At 38.9% G+C, this 18,550-nt stretch overlaps 1 protein-coding gene across 1 annotated transcript in view; it reads left to right on the top strand.

Annotated features, from left to right (window-relative positions):
* The window catches only part of DIAPH3 (diaphanous related formin 3), a 245,986-nt gene extending 234,912 nt beyond the window's left edge, over positions 1-11,074 (top strand). The window contains exon 29 of the mRNA XM_055702362.1: positions 9,570-11,074. Coding sequence (XP_055558337.1) covers positions 9,570-9,826 — 257 coding nt within the window. The 3' untranslated portion in view covers positions 9,827-11,074. The remainder of the gene's footprint in view (positions 1-9,569) is intronic.
* The last annotated feature ends 7,476 nt before the right edge of the window (positions 11,075-18,550 follow it).

Genomic DNA, 18,550 nt, shown 5'->3' with positions numbered 1-18,550 from the left:
CAGCATTTTGAATTCACAATGACTGGATTTAATTACCCATGACAATGTGTCTCAAATTTGTCTCATATGATAATTCAGTGGTATTTGGAAGACTTAGTAAAAAACATCTTTAAAAAATAATTCCTCTTTTAGACTCTCTTCAAATCCTGGTCCCTTTTCAAAGCAATTTGTGACACTTACAAAGTACAGTTGTTGGTGTCATATACATGTATGGCTGGATCATGTGCAGAGTAGAATTATTATTTTTTTTTTAATATCCCATCTATTTCCACACATGAAGGCCCAATTACAGTCCATCCCGAAGAGAGGAAATAATTTAGTGAAAGCATATAGCATTAATTAGAGCTTCATATGAAGAGAAAGAAGGATTGTCAAAGGAATGTATATGGAGTCTTGCAGAACGAGAAGATGAATCACTTTTCATCTGCCTTTATTTTCCAATATTTAGTTTTGTGTGAGGATCTTCTTGAAAATGTACTATTTCCTGCTACACAGTTTCAACATCCTTGATAGCATGCTTCTGATGTTTTTCTGTAGAGCTTTGTGAGAGGAAAGCAAGGACCATAATAATAATGCTTGAATAATGAAAGTCACATGAACTAAGATGATTCAGCTTCATCCCATCTCTAGTGTATTCATGAAGGCAATCTTGTATGTTAGTTTACACAGATTAAACTTCACAGCCAGGTTTGCTGCTGTCCTGTTGAGAAGCACCCATGCTATAAAGAAGCACTGATATCTTTAAGCTGACATCAGTGTTGTGTAAATCTTTTTTTGATCTACTTAGGATATGGAGTTCTCATAAATACTTTTCCAGGTTAGTAAATCTCACTCTCACCTGTCACAACAATGACAGCATCCAGCGCTCTCTGTCACCCTACTCCCTCCAGAGACTTGTTTTAAAATGAGAGGAGCCTGAGAGCTGTATGCTGTTCTTACAACCTTTTGGATAATAATGAATGACAGCCCACTGTGACTGTGACCTGTGTGGGCAAGAACTGCCCCAGGACATTGGTCTGGTACCTGTTACAGGAATGTGATAAGATTATGTTTCTACTCGACTGCTTAAACTAACACCCACCTACTTCCCTTTCAGCCCTAGCCTTTCATCTTTATGCTGCTCCCAAAAACATTTGCAGTACTCTGTAGATTCCCCTTTCCCTTAGAAGCAGATTGATTCCTTAGGAGAGAAGTGCAATAGCTGATGAGAGAAAGACATTTTTTCCCATCAGTTTGATCTGACATTACAAGATATTTGTGCTCAACCTTCAGGCAATGCAACCTACCAATACTCTGACTGCTGATATAAACCTGGGAATGGAAGTTTGGGCTAAAAATAGGAAATATAAATTGTATGGTTTTCTAGCAGTTATTAGAATAGTTAGGGAATAGCTCGTAAAAATTTAATATCAAGAATAGTGGATAAGAAATAATTTAGTTTTAAACTCTTAAGGCAATTACTAGACATAGTTACTAGGGGTTTTAAGTGTTTATGCTAAATAGCAAATACTTAGCAGAAACAACATTATTTAGAACTGCAGTGAGTGAAATCTCATAAATATCAGGTCAGTCTTTAAGACTTGCTTCATTGTTTGGATTTGTTGGGGGGTTTATTTCCCGTAAGTAAGAGGATTTCTACTGTGTTTTCTTTCCACAGCAATTCGTAAACGAAGACACAAATTGTGCGTTTCTTTTCCATTTTGGTGATTTTTATCACATATTACTTATCATTACCCATTTCAGCTGCCAGTGGCTTTCCTTTGATGGCAGCAATCTTTATGCATATTCCTGAAATTCTTCATCAGAGTGTACCCTGAAAGCAGTATTTATCTATAGGTAGATTCTGTGCAGACAGGTTTGGAGACTAAATGTGTCTAGTCCTCAAAGGCATCAGTGGCAGTTTAGTGCGTGGGATCTACATAAATTATTGCGGGCTGAACAGAGGATAGCTTTAGACTATGGACGTCTATGTATCGTATCAAAAATCACTAACTTACACAGTCATAATTTTTGACCCTGTTAACTCTAAAGAGGATTTGGAATGACAAGTTACAATATACTTCTGAACAGAGTGAAAAAAGAAGTAATAAATCACATTTCTGAAATTTAAAATAGTCTAAATATGTTAACTTCCAGTTTCATTATTGTAATTGCCTGATCATTTCCTGACTTAGAAAAAAAGTTTATGTTTATCCTATTTGTACCTTGGGAGAAATCCCATAAATATCTAGGCTGTATTACACTTCTGGACACTGCCTGAAGACCCACTGCCACTAGTATACATGTAGATCAATATTTATCTTTTCACCCTCTTCATCCTAACATAAATAAGATTATTATTTGTTAATACTAATGCTATGCCAAATCATTTATACATTTTGAAATTGTCCTGGTTTCAGCCGGGATAGAGTTAATTTTCTTCTCAGTAGCAGGTGCAGTGCTGTGTTTTGGCTCTGGTGTGAGATCAATGCTGACAGCACACTGATGGGTTTAGATGTTGCTGGGTCTTGTTTATACTCAGTCAAGGACTTTTCAGTTTCTCGGGCCCTGCCAGCGAGAGGGCTGGAGGGACACAAGAAATTGGAATGGGACACACCCAGGACAGGTGACCCAAACTAGCCAAAGAGGTATTCCATACCATAGAGGTCACACTGAGTATATAAACTGGGGGTCAAATCATGACAGAAATTAAGAAACTTACACATTTATTTTTTTAGGAATGTTTCAAACCACATGCCACAAAGTAGGTTTCTATTTTGGAAGTTTCCATTTTGCAGTTTCCTACAAACTCCCAAATGTGCCTTCATTTGGGGAAAGATGTGTGAGGAGACACGGAAGATTCACTGTAATTCAGAGGAAATAGGGAGGATGCCAAACTCCTGTCTGAATTGGCCATCAGACACCCTCAGAGGTTTCTTCTCTCACTTAGATAAAACTTCAGGTGATTTCTGTCAGTAGTCTGATCCACACTTCTGTTCTCTTTTCATCTTAACAGGCACTTAAGACTTTAATTTAAATCCCAGTAACTTAAAGTTGCATTTCTTGTAACAAAAGTCATTGCCAGATTAGAGGTGAGAATATATTAGTTTAAACAGAGAGATTAGTCCCAACTCAATGCAAATGCAAAATACATTTGGAAAAGATAGGAAGAAGATTAAATTGAGTGATCAACAGGAACTTAAAGTAGTCTTTGAGAAGATATAGGTAGGTAGGGGATTAAAAGAATTTTTAAAGGCTTTGCTTTAGGGTGTTAGGGCTGGTGCTGCAGGGTGTGACTGAAATAAGTTATAACAACACACAGCACTCCTTTTTAACATTTCAGGGATGTTCTCCAATCCTACCCTTGTCAGTCACAGAAATTGTTGAAAAAATATGAAACTCATGAAAAGTGGCAATAAAAAGTATTTAAAGTATTTTCCATTATAGTATCCAGCAAAGAGCTATCCCATTTTTTAACAAGCAGTGTTATGTAATAGATGTGGGCCTTCTAGCTATAGCCATCTTTCACATTATGTCTAAATTCTGCTTCTGGGTGGTAAGGCAGACTTTTAAGAAAGATAATTAGGTCTTGTTGCATTCTAACACCAATGCCAAGGTCTGGGAATGGATTTCAGAAGGCCAATTTTGGGCTGTATAAATGACGTTTAGGTAAGATGGGTGCCTGAAAAAACACAGAGCTCACAACTGTCCAGTATCTTATACTCTAATAGGATTTGAGGGTCAGTGTAGGAAACGAAACCCTCGTTTCATACTTGAGAGGAAAACAAGAATTAATGATTTTCTAGATGCAGCTGAAGTGGGAATTCAGAACCTCCACCTTGTCCTGAACTTAAAAACAGAGGTCCTCAAAATGTCAGCTAGCAGTGGTCATATTCAGCCCTTCACAATCAGTAAATGTCAACCATCTGAAAGATAAGCCAGTATTGCCCAGTTTACAACAGAAAAAGTAGCTCTAGAAAGTGTTTTGCTGGTTTCCTCTTATCTTCAGCAAAGGACGAGGGATGATCTATACTTTGGTATCAGCAAGAGGACTCTTTAGGAACATCTCCAGACTAATTTTTCAAGGACTTTGTTTACTTAGGTGGAGCGCAAGGGGGTATACACTCATATCCTCACAAGGCCTATGGTATATGACCATTGCTAAATATGCTTGGTAAGGTTGCATTGGGACATGCAGGATGATGCAGTCAGTGTAATTTGTGGAAGATGGACATGACTTCCAGAGACTGGACTGCTGTAAGCATTCCAGCTTGTGGGAATGCTGTACAGCTGCATCCAGATTCCACATATTGCACTGCTGTCAAAAATACATGCTCTTTTCCTCTGCTGTTTTGCTGAGAAGACATGGGAGTACAGCACCAACATGGTGATGAAGCTTTTCCCTGACTTTCAGTTCCATGCATCAGGGACGTGTACCAGAGACAAACTATGCCACCCCACTGGGGAGCCAGTGATGAGGATCATAGCTAGGGCTGTTACTTTTTCCATGCCCTCAGAGTATCTTCTAGCACAGGCCAAGTCATGACTTACAATCTACAAATAATTTGCATCACTGGTAAGGTTGGTATGTGTGGACTTTAGAAAATCTTGGCATAGACATAGTTTCAGGAATATGATTTAGCTTGTGGAGCACAAGCCAGAGATCAGAAATACTCCACTGGGGTTTTGAGCATTTTTCCCTGTTAACTTAGCAAAAGATGTAATGAGGTTGTAACTGCAATTGTTCTTTCTTATGTTATGATTTTGTCATGCCCCACATTGAGATGTATGACTGTAATACAAGCATATAATGCTGTCTAATGCAGTTCTCCTTATTGTATTTGCAGCTTTATTTTTCAATTGGTGTACAAGTATTTACATAAAAAGTAAATAAGTCCTTAGTATCAAGACTTTTATTGAGGAACTCTGCAATGAAATAAAGCTTTTCAAAGTGCTTTATTATTTTAAATATTTCTTAGTAATTTTTTAAAAATCCATATCTCTACTTTGGTGAGTCTCTTGCAATCATTATTGTTCTCTATTAAAGGTAATATATAACAGTATTAATGCAGGATTTAAAAATCTCCAACTGATCATATTTTGCTTCCACAAGTTCACAGCAGGTAGGTCTTGTACTACTGACTCTTTTTGGTTCACATGCTAGTGCACCATTTCCTTTTTCTGAATATGAAGTATGTAGCCTGTAATAGATTATAAGCATATCCTACGCTAGGACACCATTTAAATTATGGAAAGCTATTAAGCACAATTTTCTGTCAACTGAATTTCCTGAGTATTGCTGTTAATCAAAGTAATTTTAAAAGACTTTTATCTAGAGGATAGTAGCTATTTAGCTCTAGGTTATGTGAATATGATTTTGAACTGTTTTTGATTAACAACAATGTTCAGGAAATTCATATCTGAAAAAAACTGTATTTTAATATTAGATCTGAAGGACCCACAAGAGCTAGATATTGAACAAGGGGAAAAATAATATTTAAATGTCATGGAATACAGACACTGAGACTTTAGTGGCATGCAGTGTGATCTCTGCCTAACATGTGCCTGGAAGAATTCAGTACCAGTAAAGTCAAAACTGTTATGGGTAACTGTCTTCTCAGCCCAGCATTTAGATAACTTAAATGTGAATTCAAATTTTTTGCTTTGTCATCTGCATAGTGATTCTTATGATACAGGTAAATGACAGTTTTTGATAACTAAAAGTGAGCAGACATTAGAAACCTGTCTCAACTCCTTCCAATATGTACAGCAAATTAATAAGTTCTGTCATTATCCAGTGATTCTTAACATCTGATTTTTTTGTCTTACTGCTGCTGGAAGGTACACCTTGCTACAGCAGGTGGACAAATAGCACATCACCAGAAATGTAAGCTTTCTTCTTAACAAGTCTTCATGTAGAAGTGCCTTTCCCTGAGTAGTTAGTTTTCTTTTAACCTCTCTGACTTTATTAAATTCTTTGTATATTTGAACTAATATGTATAAGTATGTAAATATATTTATTTTATTCTGCAATTTGTTTCAAATATAGTTTGCTGCCAGAAGCGCAAACCAAATTTATGTATGTTGATAATGTAATGGTTCAAAGTAGTTTAGGAAAAGGCTGTTAATATTTGTATGGTTTGTGGATTTTCTGGGGGTACCCTTGTTCTTGAAGATAGGTAGAAGATGGTGTCCAACAACCCTAAGCCATCTCCTTGCTACTGTGGCAGACATTTCAAATATTGTCTTCAGAAACAGATCAAATTCTTGCATATAACCAGTTATGGTTTTTTACTGTCACTTCTATATATGTGCATTCCAAAACTTCATTACTCTGATGGTTCAAAATTTTTTATTTCTAATAGAGATGTATTAATGACTGTTTATTCTTGTGCTTTGTCAGTTAATCTCAACTTGGGGCTTTTCGTGAAAGTAAATTAGTATATTACAGCTTTTATCAAACTGAACTAAGGAAGTCCAGCCCTCCTGCTGTTGTATGCTAACCTGTAGCAGCTTGCAGCCTTGTAATTTTAAATTCTTATGCAAGGTACATTGGCTTTTGTAAACCACCCCCCTCACCAGTTACAGGTTGAAAACACACTTCTTTTGTTTTACCACTATAGCATAGGGTTTGAGGGAGGTGTGGTAACAGTCCAAAGTAATGACAGCGGAATGGATGGGTTACCAAATCACCAATGCATGCAGGTTTTGAATCAGTTTGTAAAGCAGTACAGTGTGTTTAAGAATTTGGGGTTGAAAAATTAATTCCCAAGTGATTACAATAAAAAAATGGCAGGATGGACATTAATAATTCTGAGGAATTAGTAAGAGTTCTTACCTTGCTAGTGCCCAACTAATTTTAAACTTTGACTTAAATGGAAGTGATCTTTCACTCTGGTATGAAGAATACCACCAGCAGCAGATAAACCTCATGTATTACAGCAGTTAATTCTTCAGGTACATGTTTACCAAAATGAAATCTAGGACTGTAAATACATACATATGCTTTCCTAGTAAAGTTTAGTGTTTCTGAATGAGATTCACAACAGCCAGTTTACTCAGCAGGAAACTGCTTACCTACACACCTGGACATGCACTTATGCATAGCAATGCTACATGGACAACTTCCTCCTTGACTGAAAGAGCATACCCAGTAAACATGCTACCTGAAGGAGCTGAAATAAATTTACAGTGATAAAACTGGACTGAGATAAAAAATGTGTATCCAGATCTTTTTTCCTAATTGACACTAGCTGCTCAGTACTTTTTGTAGCATGGTTGAGACCAAAGTGTTCTCATTATTTAGGAAGTGCAGCTAATCACTAGCATAAAGTGTCATGTCTTAAGAATATGGCACTTTGTGATTTTTGCAGTGAATTGTGGCATTTTCACTTCACAGGAGTTACTCAGATAATGCAAGGACTACTCACATAAACTGGCCAGTGATTAAGGCACTTTACTAATCCCATTTCTTGTTGTTGCAGGACCCCTCAGAGTGAAGGGAAAGGCACTGGTTCTTCAAGTTGAATGCTCCACTCACTAGTCTATGCATAGAAAGTCACAAACTTGGGCACAATTGCTGCTGTTGTAAGGGGGAGGAGGGGCAGGGAAGACACAGCTGTACTCAACTTTACTCAGTCACTATCCCAAACAATTTCAGTTTGTAGGCAGCAAGTTACAGGACATGCTTTCCTGCAAGGCTAAATCAGTTACCAAGTTTCTAAGCAGGACAGAAGTTTAGAGAGATCCCAACATCTACTGCTTCACAATAGCAAACTTGCAGCAGTTCCCTGCTTAGGCGATTTGCTGTTCTAAATCTCACTCTAAGGGACCTTACTCTGCCCCTCGCCCACTATGAGAAACTGGGGAAAATATTGCTGAAGTTTACTTTGAGGCCTCAGTTCATAAGTGTTTACCACCTCTGTTATTCAGTCTAGTTAATCATACCCAATTGATCCTCATGCTTGAGTATTTTTGGCTTGAAAACTGCCGAAGTTTTTGCTGAACTGCAAAGTAGTTAAAATGTGGTTGTTGGTACATCTGAGGAGGTTACTGTCAGTGTCTAATTTATTTTTGCCTTTTGTAAAGTCCAACACCTATACTTAATCTCTGATTATATGATATGTTTTCTTCTACTTTAAAAAAAAAAGTACTGATTTTCAAAACAGGTATTTTTCCTGCTGCCCCTAGATTGAATGTAAACAAAAAGGGCTACAGTGCAGCTAGTATCTTGTATATTGATAGAGGTAGCATACTTTTCTCACCCTGCAAATATGTGTTCAGAATCAATAAATATAAACATTTCAAATGTGATATTTAAGAGTCTACGTATCAGGGATATTTTAATTACATGTTTATTGTATGTAATTATAAAGGTGTGTTCATAACCAGTCTCTGGCCTCCTGTGATTCAGTAAAACTGAATTGTGTGCTGCTGCATCTTCAGGGTCAAATTATTTTTCGTAGTATAAAATAGAAATTACATTTTTCAGTTAAGTGCAAAATTTGCCTGTTATCAAATTTTAATTAAGAATAGTTTATTTCATTTAGAATAGAAGGTATATATTTTCCTCCACTTGCCAAAAGGTGATCATACTTACAAAATTTGCTGAGGTTGTCCAAGAAAATGTGTAAAATCCTCATCCATCACTGAGAGCCCCTGGTCAGGGAATGACAGTGCAGTAAATATCTTCAGCAGCTGCCTTTTAATGTACAAGCTGTTTTCGGTAGGAATTTTCAGCACTCACATAAAACACACTGTCATGAGTGACTGCCTGTGCTCCAAAGTCATTACTATTGGGATGATGGAACATCTTTCAGCGAATAACCAAAAAACTTTAAATGTCATGTCAAGTTTGTTGAAGCCATTTTCAAGCCTTGCTCAAGGTTACATGAATATTGAGTATGTCTGTTTCTAAAAAGTTTGAGATCTATGAGGGACCACTCACGTTGGTTTTGAGAACAGTCACTTGATTGGGCAGGGGGTGGGGGTGTTAGGGAACAAAAAAAAAAAAAAAAAAAAAGGCCGGCTATTAATACATGTCAATCCAGCAAAGCTCCTGATATTGACTGAGTATAACTTCTTGTGACAGTCAATGCCTATGATGTTTAGCAAATAGTAGCAAGTTATACAAATTCTTAAAATTACTTAGCTGCCTACAAGATCGTAAAGGAAAGAAAAATTATTACAATGGTAATTAAATCGAAATAGATTTTTTTAGCATTTTAAAATTTGAACACTTAAATATGTAGGAATGTAACTAACCAGAAAAACTTTGGAAGACACTTGAGAGGTGCTGAATACTCTTTTCTCTTTGACTCCAGTAAGAAAGGAGGATCCCATCAAGCTCTGCCTGTGATTTTGTAGGAAATATGGGTGCTATTCTTATGAAACCATGTGAAGTCTATATCACTTCAAGGGACCAACCCCACTGATTTTGAATGATAGTATTTTTTATCTTGCCTCCTTGGCAATCATTACTCCATCTAGTACACCATCTGCATGTAAAATTTTGTCTGATCAAGAAGTCTTGTTATATTACAAAATATTGAAACTGAGATCCAAGGTTTTGGTTTTTTCATCTTTTGCAGAGAACCAGAAAGGAGAACTAGAGAAGTCATGTTCACACCACAGTGTCAGTTTAAACTTGACAAGAAGCCCAGTCACCAAAGAGGTTACTTATGATGTGGAACAGAGTTCTACGGTGTGGAACAAGGCTGCTGGGAGAAAGGAAGCCTGTCATGGAGAAGGCATCAAAGAAAACAAAATAGATCGTATCGGGTCTTCTTCTAAGGGAGAAGCCATTCCAGAAGTAGAAGCTCTCCTGGCAAGACTGCGAGCACTATAGAATAATCATATAAAGGATTAAATCAAAGCTTAAATACAAGCTATAACAGCCTCCATCAGAGATACACTGACTTTCAATTATTGGCATTACATACTTCTGAGTTTTTATCTTCTCTATAGTTGGGCGATCTACTTCTAAACTGTTTGCAAGATTGTATAATATGATGCTATAGTTTTGCATAACTACAAGATGATTTTTATTATATGTTTTGACCTGCTAAGCATACAAAAAATATCAGAAGAAAACATACTCAAGTAATCCAAGGCACAATCCTTTTAGTGGACAAACTACTGACCACATATTTTGAGAGCTTCTCAAAACAGGAATATCTTTTAAATATTGTTAAATCATCATACCTAGGAATAGGGGTCAGTAAATAACTGAAAAGGTATTCTCTACTGCAATTTCTAGCCTTAAGAGGTTTTAGCACCTATAAAGTATTTATTATAACATCCTTTGCAGTTATAGTAATAGGAAATATGTATCATATAAGTCACCCATACTCCAGTTTGAGTTCAAAGAGCACCAAAGCTTGCAGAATTATATATATATATATGTATTTACAAAATGGAAATCCATGGATAGTAAACAAAAAAATCTATGCAAATAATATACTTTGTGTGATTATTATATACTGCTGTTAAGCTTTGTTATGATTATTATATCAAAATAATATATACCATATCTGTGATTGCAAGGCTTTGCAATTTTGTCCATAGCAGGGAAAATGTCTTCACAGTTGTTTACCAGTGTTGTATTTTATCTTTTCACATGTGAGTTAATATGTTTCTATAAAGGAAACATGGAATGGAAAAGGTTTTTACAATTGGTTTTTCACAAACTCATTTTCCAGTAGCCCGTGAAGTCTTATTTGCTGGCACAATAGAAATCTTGCACATAATTGCATCTCTTTTATCGCACTGTCATTGTACATTGTTACATGTTCACTATCATATTTATTAATTGCGCATCATAAAGAATCACTACCTATGTTACCAAGTAAGAAGCTACTATTAGAATCTTTGCTTCATTATTTAAAGCTTCCTTATTATAAGAGTGTATTAAGTATCTAATATCTTTCTTCTAAATTACTCTATTTTTCTTTACAGAATGCTGAAAAATGTCTTTCAATAAGAGTCTGTTACATGAAACCAGTGTTTCAATGCTCCAGTGCTTTTTATATCCTTGTTTAAGTTGCCTTCGTATTTCCTGCACTAAACATTAATAAAATTAATTAGAACTCAGAAACTGGGCCTGTTTATACATACTGCATAGAGAGTTTTTTCAGCCATTGTGGGAATCAATCTCATGTTTCTGGGGCTGTTGTAACTGTCATTATATACTCTAATTACATTTTCCGCCTTAGCTGAAAAAAAGAGGTATAAACACAAGTCAGGGAAAGATACAGAGAAAGCCTATCAGACAGTCATTTCTCCAGCTCTCCTTGCAAACAATGAGCGAAGTTGTCATAGAAGGCCCCATTTGGTAACTCGAAATTGCATAGACTAGCCACAGAATTGGGGCTTAGTGCATCTCTAGTGGATAACTAGAAATACAACCACTACTGATTGTTCCACTAAGGTCCTCTGCACCTCCACTGTTAAGACTTACTACCCCAGTTTACAGGGTGCAGTAAAGATTTCTCTCTGCAAAGTACAAATGCCTGACTAAACAAAATGGTATTTCAAACCCAAAGAAAACGTACATTGAAGGGGAAAATAAAATAACCATTCACTGAATGTCTTCAGTTGAGTGCATGCTAAAATAAAAAGACAAGGAGTAGAGAACTCTTTCAAATATTAGCAGGGTGACCTACCAAGTGAAGGTGGAAGTACAAATTCATTTTCCTGAACACAGTAAATGTCTTCATTTGAATTAGTGAATAATAGTCCACAACAGAAAACTGACAGTTCAAGAGACTGCTGTGTAGTTTATCGAACAAACAGAAGTTACAAAATAATCTACTGAAATTTTCAACAAACAAACAAAAAAATGCTTCTAGCAGCCTCATCTAGCATCTTCTGATAAGTCTCTGAAGTCTGAGGTGTGCTACTGCAGCAGACGTGTTCCAGAACAGAGGATCATGCCAAGGGACCATGGGGAGCTTTCTGTGACCCAGCAAAACCAAGATGCAAGGACAGAGAGAGAGACAGAGGGTGCCCCAGTGCCACCCACCTCACAGCCCCCGAGCGAGGAGTGTTGAGGCCCTGACTAGCAGCAGAGCTCTGACCCCGCGCAGGAGCCAGCAGGAGTGAAGGCGGCCGAACCCCCGCAGGCACAAAAGCAGCCCCCGGCAAGCACGGGCGACCAGGAGCGCAGCCGCCAGGGCAGGCCACAGGCCGTGGCGGGCAGGCGGCACAGGGAGGGCAGCAGGGAGGCCATTGTCCCCCTAATGGCTCAGAGGCGACCTCCGATAGCGGTCATTGCCCCACCAGGAGAAATCGAGGTGTGGTTCCTACTCAGCCAGAAGCCAGCACCAGAAGGCATGTGGCAGCCCAGGAGCTCCCACGTAAACATGCAGCTGTCAGGTCATGGCTGCAAGGGGTGCCTGAGCCTGTGGCTTCTGCTGGCAGCAGCAGTGACAACAGCTGTGTGAGGCGCAGCCAGGTGGCAGAGCTGAAAGGGGAAGCAGGAAGGTTAAGGACTATCAGGGAGTGTGAGAAGAAGACAGACTGGTGGAGCCATTCAGCCATCACTGAGACAAACACACCACATGGACACCTCAGAAGGGGAGGCTCCCCCACCTGCTCACCACCAGGCAGATGGAGGGGTCCTAAGTGACAGGGAGGAATGGAAACAGGTCCCTGCTTGGGACAGCAGGTGAGTCACCCCCTGGCCTACTTCACCTTCGCGAAAGGTGGAACCTTTCAGGAACCTACTGCCTCCCTGGGGCCCGGGTAAGGGATGTTACTAGAAAAACCCCTTGTGTGGTACAGCCCTGATTACTGCCCATCACTGGTCTTTCAAGTGGGCAATGGTGAACTCCAAATGACAAGAAGCCTGAGGGCAATCAAGAGAGGCCTCACAGCCTTGGGGTGACTGATTGAGGGATCGGGAGCACAAGCAGTGTTGTCTTCTATCCTGCCAGTTGCAGGGAATGATGTGGCCTGAAATCAGAAGATCACACGGATCAATCCCTGGCTCTGGGCCTGGTGCCAACAGCTCAGTGTTGGGGTTTGTGATCATGGGTCAGTTCACACAGCAGCAGGCCTGCTGGCAATAGATGGGGTTCACCTGTCTCAAGGGGGGAGAAGGATCCTAGGTCAGCAATTAGGAGGGCTCATTGACAGAGCTTTAAACTAGATGCAAAGGGGGAAGGGGAATAAAACCAAGCTTGTTAGAGATGAGCCTGGGGGTGGCATGCCAGGGTTGGAGGCAAGATCAATAGCACAGCTGGAGTGCATCTGTGCCAATGCTCTAAGCATGGGCAGCAAACAGGAGGAGCTGGAAGCCATCCTGCAGCAGAAAGACTATGACAATCACCATCACAGAAACATGTATTTTTTCCCCCTTCACTATTTCTTAGCACCATCATAATTTGATGTATTCAGAGTTCAAGTATACAGTCTAGTTAAAGTATACAAAGTTTTCTTTCTACCTTTCATCTTTCTGTAACTTCCCTTAGAAGCAAACAAATGCACAGGACTTTTTAATATAGAAAAAAAATCATAGAATCATTAAGTGGTTTGGGTTAGAATAGACCTTAAAGATCATCAGGTCCCGACTCCACTATCATGGGCAGGGACACCTTCCACTAGACCAGGCTGCTCAAAGCCACATCCAACCTGGCCTTGAACACTTCCAGGGATGGGTCAGCCACAACTTCTCTGGGCAACTGTGGCATATGCAGGCATGGACCCCAAGAGAGATCCCCCATCGCACACATAAGCACCAGTTATATACAATCACTTACCCACCCAGGTTCTGCCCTGGAATATGCCTACATGCAGCAAAGCACCTTTGCAGCTCGCTCACACTCCACCAAGCTGCTTACACTCTCCATGCTCATCTGACCAGGTCTCTTCTTCCCTGATACTTAAGCTGTGGGAGGCTCTGGGCACGCCCCTCATTGCAGGCAGGTGGGCACAGAACTGATTTGCAGGTGAGCTCAGAGGCCCAGATTTAGTGTTAGTTGCTTCCTCACCACATTTTAATGCATAATCACTCTGCAGCCTGGCAGCCAGAGAATGAGCAAAGCCTCTTCTCAGAAAGGGCCCTTACAAGCAACATGTTCCAGTGCCTCACCACCTTCACAGTGAAGAATTTCTTCCTAATAACTAATCTAAATTTACCCTCTTTCCATTTAAAGCCATTCCCCCTTGTCCTGTCACTGCATGTCCTTGTAAAAAAATCCCTCTCCAGCTTTCTGGTAGACTCCCTTTAGGTACTGGCAGGCTGCTATAAGGTCTTTCTGGAGCCTTCTTTTCTCCAGACTGAACAACCCCAACTCTTTCAGCCTGACTTGACACAAGAGGTGTTCCAGCCCTCTCACCATCTTCATGGCCCTTCTCTGGACGCACTCCAACAGGTCCATGTCCTCCTCATGCTGGGGGCTCCAGAGCTGAACGCAGTAGAGGAGTAGAGGGGGAGAATCACCTCCCTCAAGCTGTTGGCCATGCTTCTTTTGACACAGCCCAAGGTATGGTTGGCTTTCTGGGCTGCAAGTACACATCATCAGACCATGCTGAGTTTTTATCCACTATCACCCCCAAATCCTTCTCAGCGCTGCTCTCAATCCATCCATTGATACTGGGACTTGCACAGACCCACTCAAATGTTTGCATTGCCTAATATGTTCAAGTAAAAATAACTTTGGAAGTATTAAGTCTGTATTCTATTTATATGCTTTTATGTTTTTATTAAAGCATATAACTCATCTTTGAAATTATATGGAGTAAATTGCTTTAATTAATTTTAAAATTAATTCATTTATCCAATTTAAAATTTATAGTTAAAAATTCTTAGGGTAGACCTTTACTTGTGCATGCTAGTTGTTTTTAATAAGCCAATTTTTAAGGAAGTATCGAGTCTTGAATTGAGGGATTGAGCTATATACCACTTGTGCTAGATATTGAAGGTTTCACATACCATGCAAAACCCTCTTTTCGATAATTCACACCAGAAAATTAAACCCTTATAAAAAGAGCTTCCTGATTTCTTCAAACATGACTGTTCAGATAAAAACATTTGAAGTAATCTTTCAAGGTACATTCTTCTGCTCCTTCTCTACCTGAGCAGCAGACAGAAGGCACAAACACCCATGGTTTTTCTTACCAGCAAAACTGTAAAAGTCCAACACATCTTTTTGATTGTTCACATGCATTTTGGATGGCTTTTCATTTCATTCCATAAAATAATGTTGATTACTACATCAATTTTTACTTTATATATACAAAATATTATTCATGGTGATGATCTAAATTCTTCTGTAATATTCCAATGTTTTGACCTTATCAAGATATGAATGTGATCCGTCTCTTCAAGCTGCATGCAACCAAGCTTGACACCTGGCTTATGTACCATAGTACTAGTCTCTGTAAACCGAGAGAGAAAAATGATGGTAGCAACTTTATTACAGAGCAACATCAGGAGGTGGTGGCTGCCATAAGATGTGGTACTACTCTGTATCTGGTACTTCATTAATGGAGGATGGACCAGCAAACTGAAGAAAATGTAGTTACTTTTTGTTCCCCATTAATTATGGCAACACTACTGCTTAGGAGACTAAAAAGACCACATGTTAATAAAAAAAAAAATAAAAATCTCAGATGCAGTTGTTATAGACAACTTTCTTCCAACACACAGTTTTCCTTGTTTTACCTCCATCCTCAGCCTGGCCCATCCAAAGTCACACTTTACAGAAGTGAACAAGTTACTGCAGCTTGTTTAGGTTTTTATTATAAAAGCTGAAAAAGAAGACATTTCCTGCTAACACTTTCCACATCCATTTCTAATGAACAGGACCAAATTATAATTTTCACACTAGTCTTCCCAAGCCTTACAATACTTGTTAACTATAAAACAAATGGGAAACAAGCAGGGGTCGATAAAACCTAAGCTATGGCACCTAAAACATTATAATAAGCAACGAGGGTGAAGTGAAAGAGCTCAGAAAAGAAGCAATTTCATGACAACATTGTTTTCTCGAGAACAAAATAAAGCATTACTATACCAATTTTTTAAATTTTTTTTCATGTGATGTGTGGGCTTTACACAACCAAATTGCAGCAGAAAAATCACTTAAAAGTTTGAGGAACTGTTTGTCTAGTTTATGAGATACAAAGAATTAGACAAATTGCAGATTTTACCAGGTTTCACTCTAATTTTATTCCAACATTCCTAATTGTAAGAAATTCTAAAACTACCATCTGCTATTACATTAACTAAGCTACTAACTAATCATTTGATTTGCAGTTTTTTTGGCACGTGAAGCAAGCACATTTTCTTCCTTTCCACACACACTTTCTACATTGTGCTATTGTGTGTTTTACCTGAAGTATAGTATTAAGATCAGGGCTATTCTTCTCACTGTAAAACCATGCTGATAAAGCATTCTGGTCATTGTGACACCAGTGAAGAACAAGAGGTGATCTAGATACAGTTTTTCTCTCCCTCCCAGTTAGAGATAGCCATTACGTTTCATACGTTAGCTGAGTACATTTAAATCCCTCTGTACTTTGATTTCAGTAATGCAGCTTTTTCTTTTTGTGTTCCATGCAATGGGATACACTGAAGAATTATTAAGAGAACCACTTTCCAGCAGCATACCAAAAATACTCTGAGCAGATGACTCGCATGCAGCATCAGTCCTATATACTGTAGGAGGCATAACACTTGAATGGAATCCAAAGAGGCAGATAAGGTATTTCATTCCACCAAAAGAAAATAGTTCCTTTCATCTAAATGAGCTTATTCCACTGCTGATACCAGAATTGTATGTGTTTTGAAAGGGTAATATACCCCTATTTTTAAACCTGTGTTATATTAGCCAGAAAAATAAACTATGGGAAGATAGGAGTGCAGAGACTGGGAAGCAGAATTGATTAATGTGCTGCCTGATTTCACTTCTGGGACTTGAAATTGCATCTAGTGCAGAATGAAGCAACTGCAGGGAAAAAAAAACAGTCTCATCTGACATCTTTAAAGGTCATGAAGGAAATGATGGTGGGTGATCCAGAGTTGGTATGGCCACAGGTGTCTTGTCTATTCAAAGGCATATATCAGAATATCCTCAGAACAGCAATGCTATTGGGCTGTTAGTTCTCAAAGCCCTCAAATGAATAAAAGGAAGGAAAAGTTTGACAGAGATAAATATGAGCCGCCATAAAACCTAAGAATATTTTCATCTTAAATCCAACTGTCAGTCCTCCTCCTGTTCATTTTGATAGTCAAAGGAAGAGCATAAGGCGAGAGAGGAGTCCACATAATGGTCGTACCTTTCTACTGCCATGCCGGCCAATACTGCTTTTGGTAGCTACAGCGGCTGAGGCAAAGAAGGTAGCGCAGAGGCAGTCAGTCCTCCTAGGACTAGAGAAAGTCACAAGGGCCATGGTCAGCAAATATGGGCTTAAATCATGGGATCACAATAAAACACCCACAGTTCTACAGCCACACATCAAGTATAATAGAACAGACTGTCTTCTAAAATGTTCAGGTGTCAAAATGGCAGCAGAATGTGTGCACACTCTTGATGTCTCCTAAAGACAGCTATTACATCAGCTCTCCAAGTCTGATGACTCCATGCAAGCTACACATTCAGAGGGAGCTTTAATTCTCAATTATTTGTGCTTGTTATATATAGTTCAACCTTTAATTGAAATTTTCCGTCCAAAGTAAGCCGTATAAACGTTGCAGTCTATAACTGTTAGTAAAAAAAATGGCTTTTGTAAAAGCTCTGCTTAATTTGTTGCATTTTAATGTGAAGGTTGTTGCACGTAGTTGAAAACATGCAGTGCAACAAGACTCTTATCCATTAAGCAAGACAGAAATGGCAATTATGCAGTCTGTTGATCGGATTTTTTACTAATGATGGGTACTTTCTGCTAATGGATAGGAGAGTAAAGCAGTCCAGTCAAACAAGTCACCTTGATAGTATAATGCAAGAGCCATCAATTTTGCACACAACTTCTTCAGTAATGAATCTTGGAGCACAACCCATCAGCATTGCTCCTGAAAGACAACCACTGAGGTAGAGGAACCACAAAAAGTGGTTTGAAATGAAAAATGGGATGAGAACTTTCCACCCCTTTAACAGTGGAATTGATTATGACGAATTTATCTCCAAGGTGCCTGAGCACTGCATTAAAAATGCTTCGACAGAAAAAAATATGATCCCGCTGTGCAGTTGGTGGCATCTCGCCATTTCATGCTGCAGCATCACAGTAAGAGAACTCAAGACCTATCTTCACATCTATCCTTGAATCCACAGACATTGTGGAGAATCAGAAAGAATAGTAACTATAGTAGCAAGAGAATTTTTTTCACTTGGGGTGTTACAGGTTCCAACCTGCAATCCCATGCTACACGTTAACTGCTGAAGCCTCAGGATGACAGGGGAGAAGAGCCAGCTTTCTCCCTGTCCTGTCTGCAGTGAACGTAGAGCACCCTGGTCCATGAGGAATGGAATGAGCTCTCATTAACTTCAGCTCCAGAATAAAATTTTCTATTCCTTGATTACCAAATCCCCAAAGAGGGTCAAGAAGTTTTTATTATTCTCAGAGACGT

The sequence above is a fragment of the Falco cherrug genome, chromosome 2 (genome assembly GCF_023634085.1).
Source record: "Falco cherrug isolate bFalChe1 chromosome 2, bFalChe1.pri, whole genome shotgun sequence".
In the NCBI taxonomy this organism is placed as follows: Eukaryota; Metazoa; Chordata; class Aves; order Falconiformes; family Falconidae; genus Falco; species Falco cherrug.
The sequence above is the reverse complement of the archived record's forward strand: the minus strand, read 5'-3'. Positions and strand labels throughout refer to the sequence as shown.